Raw genomic sequence first — 16,357 nt, forward strand, 5'->3', positions numbered from 1 at the left:
TTATGTCCAGGTAAACCCATTGTAGATTGAGAATATCTTGAAGTCGAGGATGCATTCAGTACATCTAACATCATAGCTTAGGCCAGCCTACCTTATCCGTGCTCAGAACACTTACATTGGCCTCCACTTGGGCAAAATCATCTAACACAAAGTCTATTTTATAATAAAGTGTTGAATATCTCATGTAATTTATTGAATACTGTACTGAAAGTGAAAAACAGAATGGTCGAATGAGTACAGCATGGTCGTAAGTGGGTCAGTTGTTTACCCTTGTGACCGTGTGGCTGCCTGGGAGCTGCAGCATCAGGAGAGAATATCGTACCACATATCACTAGCCCCGTAAAATATCAAAATTCAGACTCGAAGTACAGTTTCTACTGAATGCTTATCACTTTATGCCATCATAAAATCGTAAGTCGAACCATCTTAAGTTGGGGACTATCTGTAGTTAAATGGTGAGTAAAGTGATCTTCTTTTGTACTCTTTATTTTATACTAATACCTTTCTGACATTGTTCCACATAAAAATTGAGGATAAGTATTTTATTCAGAATTAAATAACTACATGCTGTGTGTTAGGTGAAGGACAGTGAGGTTAAAGATATGCAGGGGGGAAGGATAAATAAGAATCTGCTAGAAAATAACTTTCTTTACTGGATGTGTTATGTTAATTTGAAAGAGCTATCAAAGCCCAGCATTGAGAGAAAAAATAGTAAAATACGTCTAGGTTATTTCAGGTATGTATGTTTCATTTCCATATTTATAATGACTTTTATGAAGAGTGCATATGAATATTTCATTTAAAATGTTGAAAGAATCAGAGCAGGAAATAGAAAACTTGGGAAGATGAATTCATTTTTGCCTTTGGGGAATTGATTATGGATACCCTTATAGTATCATAAACCACTCATGGTAGTTTATGTCAAGCCACAATATTGTGACCTAAAATATCAGAATGAGAATGCGGAGTTAAAATCAGCTAAGAATATTTTGGAGATGAAATTAAAGAAAGCATGGCTGGAAAGATCCCTATAGTAAGGTTGGATTTTGTCTTCACACCATTTTTAGAGATGGAGCAGTTCTTAGATATCATGTAATCCAGTAGGTCTCAACTCTGGCTGTGCATCTGAGTCATATATACAGGGAAAAAAAAGCCCAAGTTTTAAAACTTGCTGTATTTCCTATAGGTCATATCCTCTTCCTTAATACAATAATCTTATTCAGGGGTATTTAAATACCCTTCTTATTGTTTTCGTACTTATTTTTGGTAATGTGACAAAATGACTATAAAGGGAGGTTATATAAAATGATTTTCAGAAAATACCTTTTATAACATTCTACTGTAAAAAAAAAACAACTGGTTTAAGGAAGTCTTTGACTTAGTATAATATTGTAAAACCCAACTACTCACTTTTAGGACTATTTTTTGATCCCTCAGAAACCCTGTTTGAGCAATGTTTGCCTGTGGATCGTTCTAAGGTCCTGAGAATTTTCCTTGAAATATTAAAACATGCTCAAAAGAATTCCATCCTACACAAATCTGTTGACTCACTGACCCCTAATGCAGGGTATTTGTTCTGCTATTGGAAGGTAAACTAGAATGAAATTCAGTCAAAGTATAGGCAACACTGTTGTTTGTTTTTTATGTTAAAACTCTGCCCAAGTAGGTTTGGGTGGGTTTAAATTTCACCTAGAAAAATGAGATATTTTAGAATTTTACTTTCTGGTTGTTGGGTTTGCCTTCAAATTTTGATGTCTTGCTTTTCCAGGGTTTTGAAGGTGTTTCTTTCACGAACAGCCCAACGGATTCCATACATGACCGGTGGACGGGTCATGAGAATGCTGGCAGTAATACTCCTGGTAGTGTTTTGGTTTCTCATTGGCTGGACTTCATCTGTTTGCCAGAATTTGGAAAGGCAGATTTCACTCATTGGCCAAGGGCAAACATCAGATCACCTCATCTTCAATATGTGCCTCGTTGAGCGCTGGGATTACATGACAGCAGTTGGTATGTGATCACTTGCTTTGTGCAATTTTATCCTTTGCCCACTAGCATTAAAATGGACTTCGTTAGAAGCCTTGCCAAGCCCTTTCACAAACCCTAAAGGAATTTCACCTAATACGGTTTTGGTGAAACAATATTATGAAAAGATAATAATGACATGCGGAGTGCAAACTTTTTCTGAGAGTTTCCATCTTTTTCAAAGGTGTGTATCTTTGTTCAGAAAATGTAATCAAGAAGGAGAAATACAGTCAGTAAAGGCAACTTCTTTGTACAGAGAGACTTTCTGCTTTCCGTCCTATCAGTGTGTCCCTATTTGGCTAACAGAAGCTGTTCTCTTGACTTATTTCTTTAGCTGGGAGGAAAAAGGAAACATACTGGTATTTTTTTATATAGTTTTGGTCCTATGATATATCAGACTTGGTATCTAGAGCACTCTGGGCAAAATTTCTAATTTATCTTTCCTCTAAAGATAATTTATTGGGAATTCTCTGGAGGTCCAGTATTATACAAACACAAAGCCATGCTCCTTGGAGATAGTAAATTATGTGACTGAGAAGCTGGAGAACTTGGAAGAATCCCATGATGAGTTGGGCCAAAAACAGATTCTTTTTCTGGTAGCTCAGTTTTTTGAAAAATGAGGAAGAGAAAAATCCATAGGAATTTTTCTGTTGTTAATATTGGGCTATTTAAAACTAAGCCTCCCAAAATACAAAAACCCTTTATTATTTTGTTGTCATTCCCCTCAGTCAACCAGGGACAAATCTTAATTTTATTTGGCAAAAATAAACCCATGAATTTAATTCCCATTTTCTGTCTCCCCCATATTTGGCAATTGTTCATTGAATGTTCACATTTACTATTTTGCTAGAAGCTAATGTGTATTTAGTTTACAATTTAAATGGAATAATATTTTTCTGGACAAGATATTTTAGGAATCTTATAGGCCTGATATCTGTAATAATAAAGCAATGTGGGTACATAAAGGGAATTGTTACAATGATAATATATAAAGTCAATCATCATTATTTTGATCAATATCAAAGAAGATATCAGTAGTTTCGTATCAGGAGATATCAATATCAGTATCAGAAGATAAAGCATAGAACTAAGGTAAGAAGCAATTCCAATTCTGACTTTAGTCTGGATATGAAAATTAAACAAATTGTACAGATATAAAATTTCTACTTAATAGAAACCTATAACATTATTTTACGTTCTTCAGTCCAAGTTAACCAAACTAGGGAAAATCATTTCCCAATATTACTATGAAGAAAAGCCCATTATATTTCTTTTATGTTTTACAAAGACTATAATACTCAAATTCATAATGAAGCATCATTGGGTAGGCAATGAGCAAGCGGAAATGAGCCCAAGAATTTGCACTTGTAACAGGTTCCAAGTCAACGCTTTTGCTCCCGGTCCTGAAACCGCACTTTGAGAAGCACGGCTCTAAGTCTTTCTCCATTCTAATGATTCCAACTCCACAATCCCTGAATTTGGGGGGGGGGGGGTGGCGGGGGCGGGGTGTGTGTGTGTGTGTGTGTGTGTGTATCTCCTAAAAGTAATCTATTAATAGATTGAATTTATTGATTTATCACATCACTTTCTGGTTCTCCAGATTCCTTTAACAGGTTTTTAAGACTCCCATCTCCCCCAAAATGCCCTAACTTTAAAAAAAAGCAAAGACTCACAATAAATGTAACCATCCAGCATTATTTACAGTGTATTTCAGCATTACCCTCTTTTCCAGTTAGGCATTTCCTTCATGCTTCACACAATTCCCACCCACCTCCACCACTGTTCCTATCAAAGGAAGTGTTCTCTGTACCTCTTTACAATATTCTAAACTTTACCATGCCTCAAAGAACTTCTCTTTTATAAAGATTCCTGGGTTCAGGTCCGAGTCGTTGTCTTCCTTTATTGAACTACCATTGTACCAAGAGTCTTTATCACCTAATTTTGCTTTTCAATAATTTTTAACAATTCTCACTTATCTGTGTAAACCAATAGTAAACTACCTGATGAGAGGAATAAGGCCTTTATATATTTTATATCTCCCGTAAAGTGTTCAACACCTTACTAGAGACATTATAGGTATTCAGTGGATCTTGTTTGTCATATAAAATTCTTACTTATATATAAAGAAAGTTTATGTAAAATAAATTGCAGGTTACTGTGAGTTATGTGTTGCTACTTATTTCTATATAGAAATCACAGATGTGACCTTCTTTAGAGTGTAAAATACTGGAAAATAAAAGACTAATGATAGGGTACAGAGATCAAGAGGTAAGAAGTTAAATGTTTGGTGGTGGTGTTTTTGCTATCTTCCAGTCATTGTTTTTGTCCTATAAACTACAGCAACACCTTAGTTTCAAAAATTACACTTTTCTTGCAGTAACACAATTCTGTAAAGAAAAGTCAAGACACGTGATTTAACAACAGGAACAAATATTTGAAATTAGGACCATCTTGAAAACTCAGAGACATGTGGTTGCTATAAACTTTTTTTCACACTGCCCTACAGCGATTTCATTTATTTCTCTTTCTGCATGTGGTATTAGATATTCCATATTTAACCTCTCTTAATTTAATGTTTGCTAATGTGTAACATATGCCTCTTTTCAGTCCTCTTTATATATTTCTATAAGTACCATGTTTACCATTAGATATTTTTATATCCAGGCTGTTATTCAAGAATAAATTCATGTATCTTCAGTCAGCCAGAAAGAAACATGTACTGAAAGCTAAATTATTCCCCGTTCCCTAAACAGAAATGTTTCTATGCAGGGGGAAGGACGTAGAGAGGCTGGAGATAGGTTTTACCTTAAAGTTGTTGTGAAAAATCTTTGTCAAGAAGCTTAGTGTCAGAAGTCAATTTAGAAAAAAAAGGAAAAGTGATGGTTAATTTATTGATAAACATGTGTTCCGGATCACCTTTACCTGTCAGAAACAATCTATTTTTTTTTAATGCAAAATAAAGAACCATTTGAAAGAGTGTGATACTAGTTTTCTCACTGAAGTAGAACTCCAGTTAGAAATATGGGTCATAAATTTAAAGAATGGGCCCTTTCTATTTTTGCTTACTGCACGGGTCTGCTCAGACCTGCCCAGGTAGGTGCTTTTCCTACCACAGGTGTTTCAGAAGGAGGAATCAGGTATAGAAAACTACTTGGAAAAATCTCTCAACCTCTATGAGCCTCAGTTTCTTCTTTGAGGAAATATCTGAAAACATAGGAAATATTTCAAAACATAGAAATGGAAGAAAAATGACTTTCAGAATCCCATTATTATTTATGTCTGTTTATAATTCTCAGTAATCATTGTTTGTCCTATATAAAAAAATGTGAAGTAAACTTTAATGGAAAGCAAATAAAGTATTTCTAAACATTGCGACTGGGAAAGACAGGTGAACATTGGCCAGGGTGAGAAACACTTTACAGGCCCAGTAATCTGTTTTTTTTAAAAAAGATTTTATTTTATCTCTTGGAAAGAGAACCTCAAAATTTGGATGTTCCAGAATATTTCTAGATCAGATTAGAATTCCTGGAAAAACTTAAGCTGCCATACTTCTTTGAAAACCATCTACATCTGTAATAAAGATAATACCGCAGTACTTACCCTAGGCATCTTTATGTGACTCAGCACTTCTCTAAGCGTGTTTCAGTATCTTATCTGTAGCTCACTGAAGGCGAAAGGAAGGATTCTCACATCTGTTCACTTTCTTTCCTCTCCCAACCTAGTAGCTAGCTATCTGTTCTTCACAACATTGCCTGGATGGTCACCCTATATCCCTAGCACCTAACAAAGTATCTGTCAGTTGTAGGCTCTCGAGAAATATTTGCTGAATGAACAGAGAAGGAACTCAGTTCCTTTATTGTGTATTATTTTCTGTGGTCAGGGTTAGACCAGTGTGAGGAGACACATTAAAGCTAAAAATCCAGGAGTTACACAATTGTACCCAAATCAATTTTAACGGTAAAGTGTATGTTCAGATTGGGGAAGGTGTTTTTGAGCAAATTATGTAAACTAAAATGACAGTCCCCAGCCCTTTTATGAAATTTGACCTCTGACTTATCCAAACTATCTGGTCAAAATAAGAGCTTGGTACAAATTTGGCATGAGAAATCAGAATTATAATTTTTAAAATACTGCATAGTGCATTTACAAATATTGAAGTAGAATAGAACTGATTTGCTTTTGATAAAAATTTTTATTATTTCACCATTCTCCTAGAGCTGTGTAAAGAATAAAGGAGTTGGGATGGGCAAACATTCCCCTAAATTAATGGAGAAAGCAAACAACTATCCCAAATCATACTCATTTTGAAAAAAGTTGGTAGTAGGATTATGAGATTTTTTTTCTGAATCTGTGTATGCCAGTTAGTCAATTGGTAGTCAGTTATTCATGTTCAGGATTTTTCATAATAGCAATCAAATTTATCATGGTTAAAAAGTTAAAACTTCATTACCCTGTGAGTTTCCTAGTTGGTTGGTACAAACTGACAAATGATTGGAACTGACCTCTCATGTCTGAATTACCTTCCTAATGTCACAAGACCACATCTTTACACCTCGATTTAGAGCTTGCGGCCAAGGTCCTCCAATATATAGCTTCCAAGTGTGGAATACATAAATTCGATAGCAGAGGTGGTAACACAGTGGAGTTCATTCTTCCGTATACTTGGTTAGCTGTCAATTTCTGACTACATGTTCAGAACACAGACAACATACTGAACCAGCACCGGTGACCAAGGTAAGTTAGAATAAGTGGACAGATTCTTACCTTGCCTACGAGAAAAAGCAACAGTGCTGCAAAAAGTTGACTGCTGAGGGATGGCAACCTCAAGGACATTTAGAATTTCTGTTCCATGGCTAAATCTCTGGGTCAAACTTTAGTTCAGATCTAGGCAAGCACTGAAATGTTTTCTTGATTTCTTCCAGAAGTTAGGTGGCGATAATCTAATGTGATTAAAAGTGGACATAATTGAGAATAAAGCTGTTTTGCTGCCTTCCTTAACCAGCACAAGAAGATACACAAAAAGCTCGATCCAGGCTTCTCTTTATCTTCTATTATTATCTGTATCTTTCTGTATCTCTGATATGGCCTAACTCTTCTCAACTGCATTTACATGATCTAATAACTATCCCCCGACAAGGACTGTTTTCTAAATTAGGATCTTCCCCCATCTCTTCCTGGTTGTGAAAAGTCCACCAGTATATGAGGTATCTCATGGTTCTGAAAACCCCTTAGAGCTTGACATCCCTTGCTTTATGTTTTATTCACCAAGTTTACAAAAAGACATAGAGAGAAATCTAAGCAGTGATTAAACAGGTGTGATAAGCTTGGGTTCACATACTCCATTTGGGAATTTTAAAAGATTTGGTTGCTTTCAGAGAATTCCAACATTGATTTCCTTACTGTTCAAAAGTACTCATTTATTTCCATGAAATTTCACATGGAATCTTTTCACCACAGAAAATATAATCTTTTCTCTTCTTCATTAGCATGCTATTCTTTGTTCTCCTCTTTCCTCGTATAATATTTTAAACACAAAAAACAGACAATGTGTTCAGTAATTTAATTAGTTGTACACCAGTGTTTAGAAGGAATTGAGAATACACTAACTCTTACTGAGTTATATAGGGAAATTCTAAAATAGCAATTGTTTCTAAGGATTAAGATACTTAATCACCCCAGAAGATTAGGCTGTGTTGTGACAGGTGAAATGTGATATAAGCACCCTTTAATGAGTATTGGGGAAAATAGATTAGACTTCTTCTCCATCTGACTTAGATTAATGTTCATGATTTAGGATCATTTACATACATCTTTTTTTATTCTGATGTACCATATGCCTTAATCCGCGCTACATCATTGGTTACCATTTTAAAAATGTATTTTTAATTTTCAATCAAAGGATAAAAGCTTGACCGCATTGACAGGCTTGGGCTATATCATGAGAAACTCACACACACTTTCTGAAGGTCTTGCTTGAATGTTTTTAGAATGAGTCAAGTGGAGGTTATTTTCCTTTTTTATCTATATACTACATCTTCTGAAAAATATTTTACTTCTTTGAGGAGTATTTATTTGATGCTAAAGGTCTGAGAGAAAGGATAAATTAATTAATTTTTGTTCCTTAATTTTATCCTTACAGTGCCATTTTTCTTTCTGAAAGTGAAAGGAATTTTGTGATGGGGTAAGGACTGTCTTGGGACAGTAACCCCCACTACAGTCATTCTAAAACCACTCAAGCTAGCCCTTCAAAAGTACAGTGAGTTTCTAGTGATGTCGCCCAAGCAAAGGCAATTCTCAATGCCGTTAGTCTTCCATAAAGGATTAAAATTTTAAAATACATTTTTTTTGTTGTTGTTGTTGTACACGGGCCTCTCACTGTTGTGGCCTCTCCTGTTGCGGAGCACAGCCTCCAGACGTGCAGGCCCAGCGGCCATGGCTTACGGGCCCAGCCGCTCCGCAGCATGTGGGATCCTCCCGGACCGGGACACGAACTCGCGCCCCCTGCATCGGCAGGTGGACCCTCAACCACTGCGCCAACAGGGAAGCCCTAAAATACATATTTAAAGTGGTAACAAATAACCCCAATTCCAACTCCCACCTCAAACAACACACAGGCAAGTGGCAGGGAGAGAGAAATGGAAGGGATATTCCTGGGAGACTCAGTCTGCTGCCCTGACCTTGACCCGTGCCCTCAGGGGCCCTGATCTCATCCTGTCCCTCTCTTCTGTCTCTTCTTGCATTCATGACCTTTAATGTGTGTCCATAAGCTTGGAAGAACCTTGGGTTCACCACATTTCTGTCCACCTCAAACTTTAAAGATCTTGTCCACCTCAAACTTTAAAGATCTTAAACACATATGCCAGAGAGAAGGGAAAGTACACTTCCTGTCCCTTCCTCAGTCCAGTGGAGCTTGTGAAATACTTGACCCCACGTCTAGAGCTCTGTGAAAGGGAGCAGTAAAGAAAACCCAACCTGCAAATGTACTCAGGGCAGTTCTGCCTAGAGCTCCCGGCAGTGAGTGGGGAAGAGGGTAGGACAATTGGGTTGCTGTATGAACTTTAAAGTTTGTTTGATTAACAACAGTGTTCCTTAGTATCGCCACACAGTGTCTCTGACCCAAACTTGAAATTTTAGCATTCAGAATTCTGCCCCATTTTTTAATTTTTTTTACATCTTTATTTGAGTAGAATTGCTTTACAATGGTGTGTTAGTTTCTGCTTTATAACAAAGTGAATCAGTTATACATATACATATATACCCATATCACCTCCCTCTTGTGTCTCCCTCCCACCCTCCCTATCCCACCCCTCTAGGTGGTCACAAAGCACCGAGTTGATCTCGCTGTGCTATGCGGCTGCTTCCCACTAGCTATCTGTTTTACATTTGGTAGTGTATATATGTCCATGCCACTCTCTCACTTTGTCACAGCTTACCCTTCCCCCTCCCCGTATCCTCAAGTCCATTCTCTAATAGGTCTGTGTCTTTATTCCTGTCTTACCCCTAGGTTCTTCATGACATTGTTTTTTCTTAGATTCCATATATATGTGTTAGCATACGGTATTTGTCTTTCTCTTTCTGACTTACTTCACTCTGTATGACAGACTCTAGGTCCATCCACCTCACTACAAATAACTCAGTTTTGTTTCTTTTTATGGCTGAGTAATATTCCATTGTATATATGTGCCACATCTTCTTTATCCATTCATCTGATGATGGACACTTAGGTTGTTTCCATCTCCGGGCTATTGTAAATAGAGCTTCAGTGAACATTTTGGTACATGACTCTTTTTGAATTATGGTTATCTCAGGGTATATGCCCAGTAGTGGGATTGCTGGGTCATATGGTAGTTCTATTTGTAGTTTTTCAAGGAGCCTCCATACTGTTCTCCATAGTGGCTGTACCAATTCACATTCCTACCAGGAGTGCAAGAGGGTTCCCTTTTCTCCACACCCTCTCCAGCATTTACTGTTTCTAGATTTTTTGATGATGGCCATCCTGACTGGTGTCAGATGCTATCTCATTGTAGTTTTGACTTGCATTCCTCTAATGACTAATGATGTTGAGCATTCTTTCATGTGTTTGTTGGCACTCTGTGTATCTTCTGTGGAGAAATGTCTATTTAGGTCTTCTGCCCATTTTTGGATTGGGTTGTTTGTTTTTTTGTTATTGAGCTGCATGAGCTGCTTGTAAATTTTGGAGATTAATCCTTTGTTAGTTGCTTCATTTGCAAATATTTTCTCCCATTCTGAGGGTTGTCTTTTGGTCTTGTTTATGGTTTCCTTTGCTGTACAAAAGCTTTGAAGTTTCATTAGGTCCCATTTGTTTATTTTTGTTTTTATTTCCATTTCTCTAGGAGGTGAGTCAAAAAGGATCTTGCTGTGATTTATGTCATAGAGTGTTCTGCCTATGTTTTCCTCTAAGAATTTGAGAGTTTCTGGCCTTACATTTATGTCTTTAATCCATTTTGAGCTTATTTTTGTATATGGTGTTAGGGAGTGTTCTAATCTCATACTTTTCATGTACCTGTCCAGTTTTCCCAGCACCACTTATTGAAGAGGCTGTCCTTTCTCCACTGTACATTCCTGCCTCCTTTATCAAAGATAAGGTGACCATATGTGCGTGGGTTTATCTCTGGGCTTTCTATCCTGTTCCATTGATCTATCTTTCTGTTTTTGTGCCAGTACCATACTGTCTTGATTACTGTAGCTTTGTAGTATAGTCTGAAGTCAGGGAGCCTGATTCCTCCAGCTCCATTTTTTGTTCTCAAGATTGCTTTGCCTATTTGGGGTCTTTTGTGTTTCCATACGAATTGTGAAGTTTTTTGTTCTAGTTCGGTGAAAAATGCCAGTGGTAGTTTGATAGGGATTGCATTGAATCTGTAGATTGCTTTGGGTAGTAGAGTCATTTTCACAATGTTGATTCTTCCAATCCAAGAACATGGTATATCTCTCCATCTATTTGTATCATTTTTAATTTCTTTCATCAGTGTCTTATAGTTTTCTGCATACAGGTCTTTGGCTCCTTAGGTAGGTTTATTCCTAGATATTTTATTCTTTTGGTTGCAGTGGTAAATGGGAGTGTTTTCTTGATTTCACTTTCAGATTTTTCATCATTAGTGTATAGGAATGCCAGAGATTTCTGTGCATTAATTTTGTATCCTGCTACTTTACCAAATTCATTGATTAGCTCTAGTAGTTTTCTGGTAGCATCTTTAGGATTCTCTATGTATAGTATCATGTCATCTGCAAACAGTGACAGCTTTACTTCTTCTTTTCTGATTTGGATTCCTTTTATTTCCTTTTCTTCTCTGATTGCTGTGGCTAAAACTTCCAAAACTATGTTGAATAAGAGTGGTGAGAGTGGGCAACCTTGTCTTGTTCCTGATCTTAGTGGAAATGCTTTCAGTTTTTCACCATTGAGGACGATGTTGGCTGTGGGTTTGTTGTATATGGCCTTTATTATGTTGAGGTAGGTTCCCTCTCTGCCTACTTTCTGGAGGGCTTTTATCATACATGGGTGTTGAATTTTGTCGAAAGCTTTCTCTGCATCTATTGAGATGCCCATATGGTTTTTCTCCTTCAATTTGTTAATATGGTGTATCACGTTGATTGATTTGCGTATATTGAAGAATCCTTGCACTCCTGGCATAAACCCCACTTGATCATGGTGTATGATCCTCTTAATGTGCTGTTGGATTCTGTTTGCTAGTATTTTGTTGAGGATTTTTGCATCTATGTTCATCAGTGATATGGGCCTGTAGTTTTCTTTCTTTGTGACATCCTTGTCTGGTTTTGGTATCAGGGTGATGGTGGCGTCGTAGAATGAGTTTGGGAGTGTTCCTCCCTCTGCTATATTTTGGAAGAATTTGGGGAGGATAGGTGTTAGCTCTTCTCTAAATGTTTGATAGAATTCGCCTGTGAAGCCATCTGGTCCTGGCTTTTGTTTGTTGCAAGATTTTTAATCACAGTTTCAATTTCAGTGCTTGTGATTGGTCTGTTCATATTTTCTATTTCTTCCTGATTCAGTCTTGGCAGGTTGTGCATTTCTAAGAAGTTGTCCATTTCTTCCAGGTTGTCCATTTTATTGGCATATAGTTGCTTGTAGTAATCTCTCATGATCTTTTGTATTTCTGCAGTGTCAGTTGTTACTTCTCCTTTTTCATTTCTAATTGTATTGATTTGAGTCTTTTCCCATTTTTTCTTGATGAGTCTGGCTAATGGTTTATCAATTTTGTTTATCTTCTCAAAGAACCAGCTTTTAGTTTTATTGATCTTTGCTATCATTTCCTTCATTTCTTTTTCATTTATTTCTGATCTGTTCCTTATGATTTCTTTCCTTCTGCTAACTTTGGGATGCTCTCCTCCGCGGCTCCGAAGCTGTCCCCCTCCGCCACCCGCAGTCTCCGCCCGCGAAGGGGCTTCCTAGTGTGTGGACACTTCTCCTCTTTCACCTCTCACACCTCCCACTGGTGCAGGTCCCGTCCCTATCCTTTTGTCTCTGTTTATTCTTTTTTCTTTTGCCCTACCCAGGTACGTGGGGACTTTCTTGCCTTTTGGGAGGTCTGAGGTCTTCTGCCAGCGTTCAGTAGGTGTTCTGTAGGAATTGTTCCACGTGTAGATGTATTTCTGATGTGTCTGTGGGGAGGAAGGTGATCTCCGTGTCTTACTCTTCCGCCATCTTCCCCCGAATTCATCCCCAGTCATTTTTAAAGGAACCAAATGTAGATAATGTACAAAATGCATTAAGCAGAGCACCTGGCACATTCAACAGATGTTAGCTATGAAGTCAGACGAAATAAGGGACAAAAAGTACTTTTGAGTAGAATTCTTTTAACTACCACTGGCTAATTCTAATTAGTATATTAGTTGTTTAAAACACAAACAATTGATGCTTGGAAAAATGTTTATTTTCTTCAGTAGGTTAAAAATACTTCCAAGGATTTTGTCCACCTCTGTTAGTAATAAAGCAAAAGAAAGTCTCAGTCGAAGGATGTAATTTAGGGAACCCTGGTCAGGAACCAGGAGACCTGGGATCCAGTCCCTGTTCTGCTGTCTTCACTATGAGTCAGCAGGGAGGGAGCTAGCTTCTCCATGGGCGTATCCTACGGCCCAGCTCTGCCCATCCCTGTGATGTGCTGCTCCCAGGAGCTGAGAAGGGAACAGACATTCTGGTCCCCGGTGTCCTAGTTGTGAAATACATTGCAACATCCATCTTCTCCATGCTTCTCAGGTGAACAAACTGACTTCACCACAGCCAGGATAACTGCAGCTCACCAAGCAGCACTTTCACGGCCACATCCACACATTGAAAAATGTACCCACAGACCACGTGGTCTCACAAAGTCACTTCACCCTTTAAGATTCTACCAGGAGTAGCATTCTCATGGTTTTCATCATTGTACGTCTCATAACTGTCTTTATTTTAACCAAAGAAAAGGCAGAAAGCCTGTAGAGTATCAAGGCTTCTGTTTGAAGTCAAACCCTGGAATGATAGAATTTGAGCTGTTCTCAAGCATTATTGAAGTTCTTTGACTTAGTACTTAACCATAACTTCTATGCAGCCCACCATACTATTAGAATAAAAACAGAGTAAGTTTACTTTGACCATAAATTTTCTAAGTGGATAGAATTTAGAGAAAAACAGAAGACAAAATTAAAAGACGCGTTTGGAAAATGAAACCTAAATTCTTCTTGTATGTATTTATTTGTGCCATGTAAACTAATTTTTAAACAGGCTAAGAGGCATAAAATGTTATTAAATACAAAATGCCTTTGCAACATGGCAAAGCAGAGGACCGCAGCTTGAGAGACATTTGTACTTTGATGTTGTCTTTCTCTCAGCCCCTGTGGGTGTTCTAAGATAACAGATCTGGGACATCTTCAGTGGCAAAGAACTGATATTAATTCTCCCTTCTTTGCTTGACCCAGGCCTTTGGAAAGATAACTTGAAATTACTTTCATTATGGCATATTAATTTTTTAAAAGCTATGGTAGTTAACTTTTGACTGTCATTCCTTATAGATTAAAAATAGAATACCTCAGTTTTCTGAAAGCCCTATTTGAATCTTTAAATATGAATGCAATTTCCTTTTTAACTATACCCATGCCTCCCATCAAAATCATTTACCACCAGAAATTATTTTTTAAAGCAGAAGCACAGCACATATTTCAACTCCCATGTAATAACACTGCAAGATTTGGTAACATCTGCATATTTTCTTTACTAATTGCAGTGTTAGTCTGAAGTTAATTATATTTTTTTCAGCCAGAGCATATTGTTTGATATTGCTTATGAAATGATTTTAATGTTCAGCTTAGCTGTTAGGAGGAATCTTATTTTGTCTTATATTTTTAGATGCAGTTCTCCATTGTAGCACACTAATTCACCTGATAACTCCTTTTCTTTAAAAAAAAATCTTCAGTATAACGTTATATGAAAACACTGCAATAGGTGGCAGGGGATAGTGTTTTCATAATTCAGCTACATGTGAATCCTTCAGTTACAGTATATTTTTGTACTAGCATTGTTTAATAATAAATTTTTGGTTCTGAAGAACCTAGGGGCAGGGCGGGAATAAAGACGCAGATGTAGAGAATGGACTTGAGGACATGGGGAGGGGGAAGGGTAAGCTGGGACAAAGTGAGAGAGTGTCATGGACATATATACACTACCAAATGTAAAACAGATAGCTAGTGGGAAGCAGCCGCATAGCACAGGGAGATCAGCTCGGTGCTTTGTGACCACCTAGAGGGGTGGGATAGGGAGGGTGGGAGGGAGACACAAGAGGGAGGAGATATAGGGATATATGTATATGTAGCTGATTCACTTTGTTATAAAGCAGAAACTAACACACCATTGTAGAGCAATTATACTCCAATAAAGATGTTAAAAAAATAATATTTTTGCATTCATCATTCTTGTGTGCCAAGCACAGTACCACACACCTAGCAGTCTATCAGTAAGTAGCAATTGCCACTATTAAGAATAATGCCAGTATGATCTTTAGATCATGTATATAGATGTATCATGTATAGAGATGTTAGATTGATCTAGACATCCATCAGTGTTAGATGGAGTGGTAGGGTAACAGAAAGCCTACATCTCTAATGACGTGAAACTGATATCATTTATATTCATTCAATTCAACAAATATTTATTAAATCTTATCCGTGTGTGATCAGTACTGTTGCTATCATCTATGTGGGCAAAGACAGAAAAAATAGATGAAAGACTCAATTCTTGCCCTGAAGAAGGTCATCACAGTCGGGGCTCAAGACTCCATGAACAATTTTCTCCCAATTATATATTGTGTGTCATTATTAGTCTCTGCATTGTGTAGTATACATAGTTAAAAATTTTAAGAGATTAGAGGAAGGAAACTTCAGTGTAAGTTAGAATCATTTCAGGTGGCCTTGTGATGGAGGTGGGACCTGAATCAGACATTGAAAAATTGGTTAATGTTTAGAAATGCGGGTGAGAGGAGATTTCGTATGTGAGCAATAGCATGAACAAAGACTCAGAAGCAAGAAGAATCTTTGGAGTGTTCAGAGGATGGTGAGTCTTCCTGGGTCAGCTCATAGTTCGTGATGGGGAGCTTTGGGAGACTGTGTTGAATGCATAACATGAGGTCATAGAGGGCAAGGAGTAAAACAGTAGTGAGCTACTAAAGATTTCTAAATGAAGATGCATGCAGCTCCTCACAAAAGGCTAACGTGAGGGCCAGAGACTAGGCAAGAAGTCAGAGTCTAAGAAATATACAAGCACAAAAGAATAAGGCCAAGCAATGGGACAGCTAACAGGAAGCCTGGGTGGCAAGAAAGTCTTGAAACTTACTTGCAAGAAAGTCATCAAAGTCTTGAAACTTGAGATATGTCTGTCCTAGCAGGAACCCCTGTAGTCTTCCTTTGGGAGCAGGAATTATTCCAGGGTCCTAAGTGGGTGTGAGTGAATCTTCTAATGGAAATACGAATCAGTTAACCCAAATGGAGCGGCAGAGATTTGGACAAATCCTGATACGATCAAAGTGGAGCTTCAGAAAAATGAACTTGTCACTGTTATGAAGAATGAATTAATAAAGGGTGAATCCAGGTTTAGATGGGACAGTTGGTAAATAATTGTAACAAATAAGGAGTAAACTGGTAGGAGCTTAGGCAAGGATTATAATTGTGGACATTGAGAGAAGTGATACCCATGAAAAGTAACTCAGGGTAGAAATGTATCAGTGAAAGGTGGCACTGAGATTTCAAACCTGAGTGAAGAGGCAATAGTAGTAGCATGGACCAGAAGTACAAGCCTTAGGAAAGAAAGTTATACACGAACACGTCAGTATTTCCT

The 16,357-nt window shown here is 37.5% G+C and overlaps 1 protein-coding gene across 1 annotated transcript in view; it reads left to right on the top strand.

Moving 5' to 3' along the window:
* GPR158 (G protein-coupled receptor 158) overlaps positions 1 to 16,357 on the top strand; it is a gene marked incomplete at its 5' end in the record, with an annotated part of 324,229 nt that overhangs the window by 291,102 nt on the left and 16,770 nt on the right. The window contains one exon of the mRNA XM_079912544.1: positions 1,769 to 2,007. Within this exon, the coding sequence (XP_079768670.1) occupies positions 1,769 to 2,007 (239 nt within the window). The remainder of the gene's footprint in view (positions 1 to 1,768; positions 2,008 to 16,357) is intronic.

This window comes from Stenella coeruleoalba (assembly GCF_951394435.1).
Source record: "Stenella coeruleoalba genome assembly, chromosome: 2".
NCBI lineage: Eukaryota > Metazoa > Chordata > Mammalia > Artiodactyla > Delphinidae > Stenella > Stenella coeruleoalba.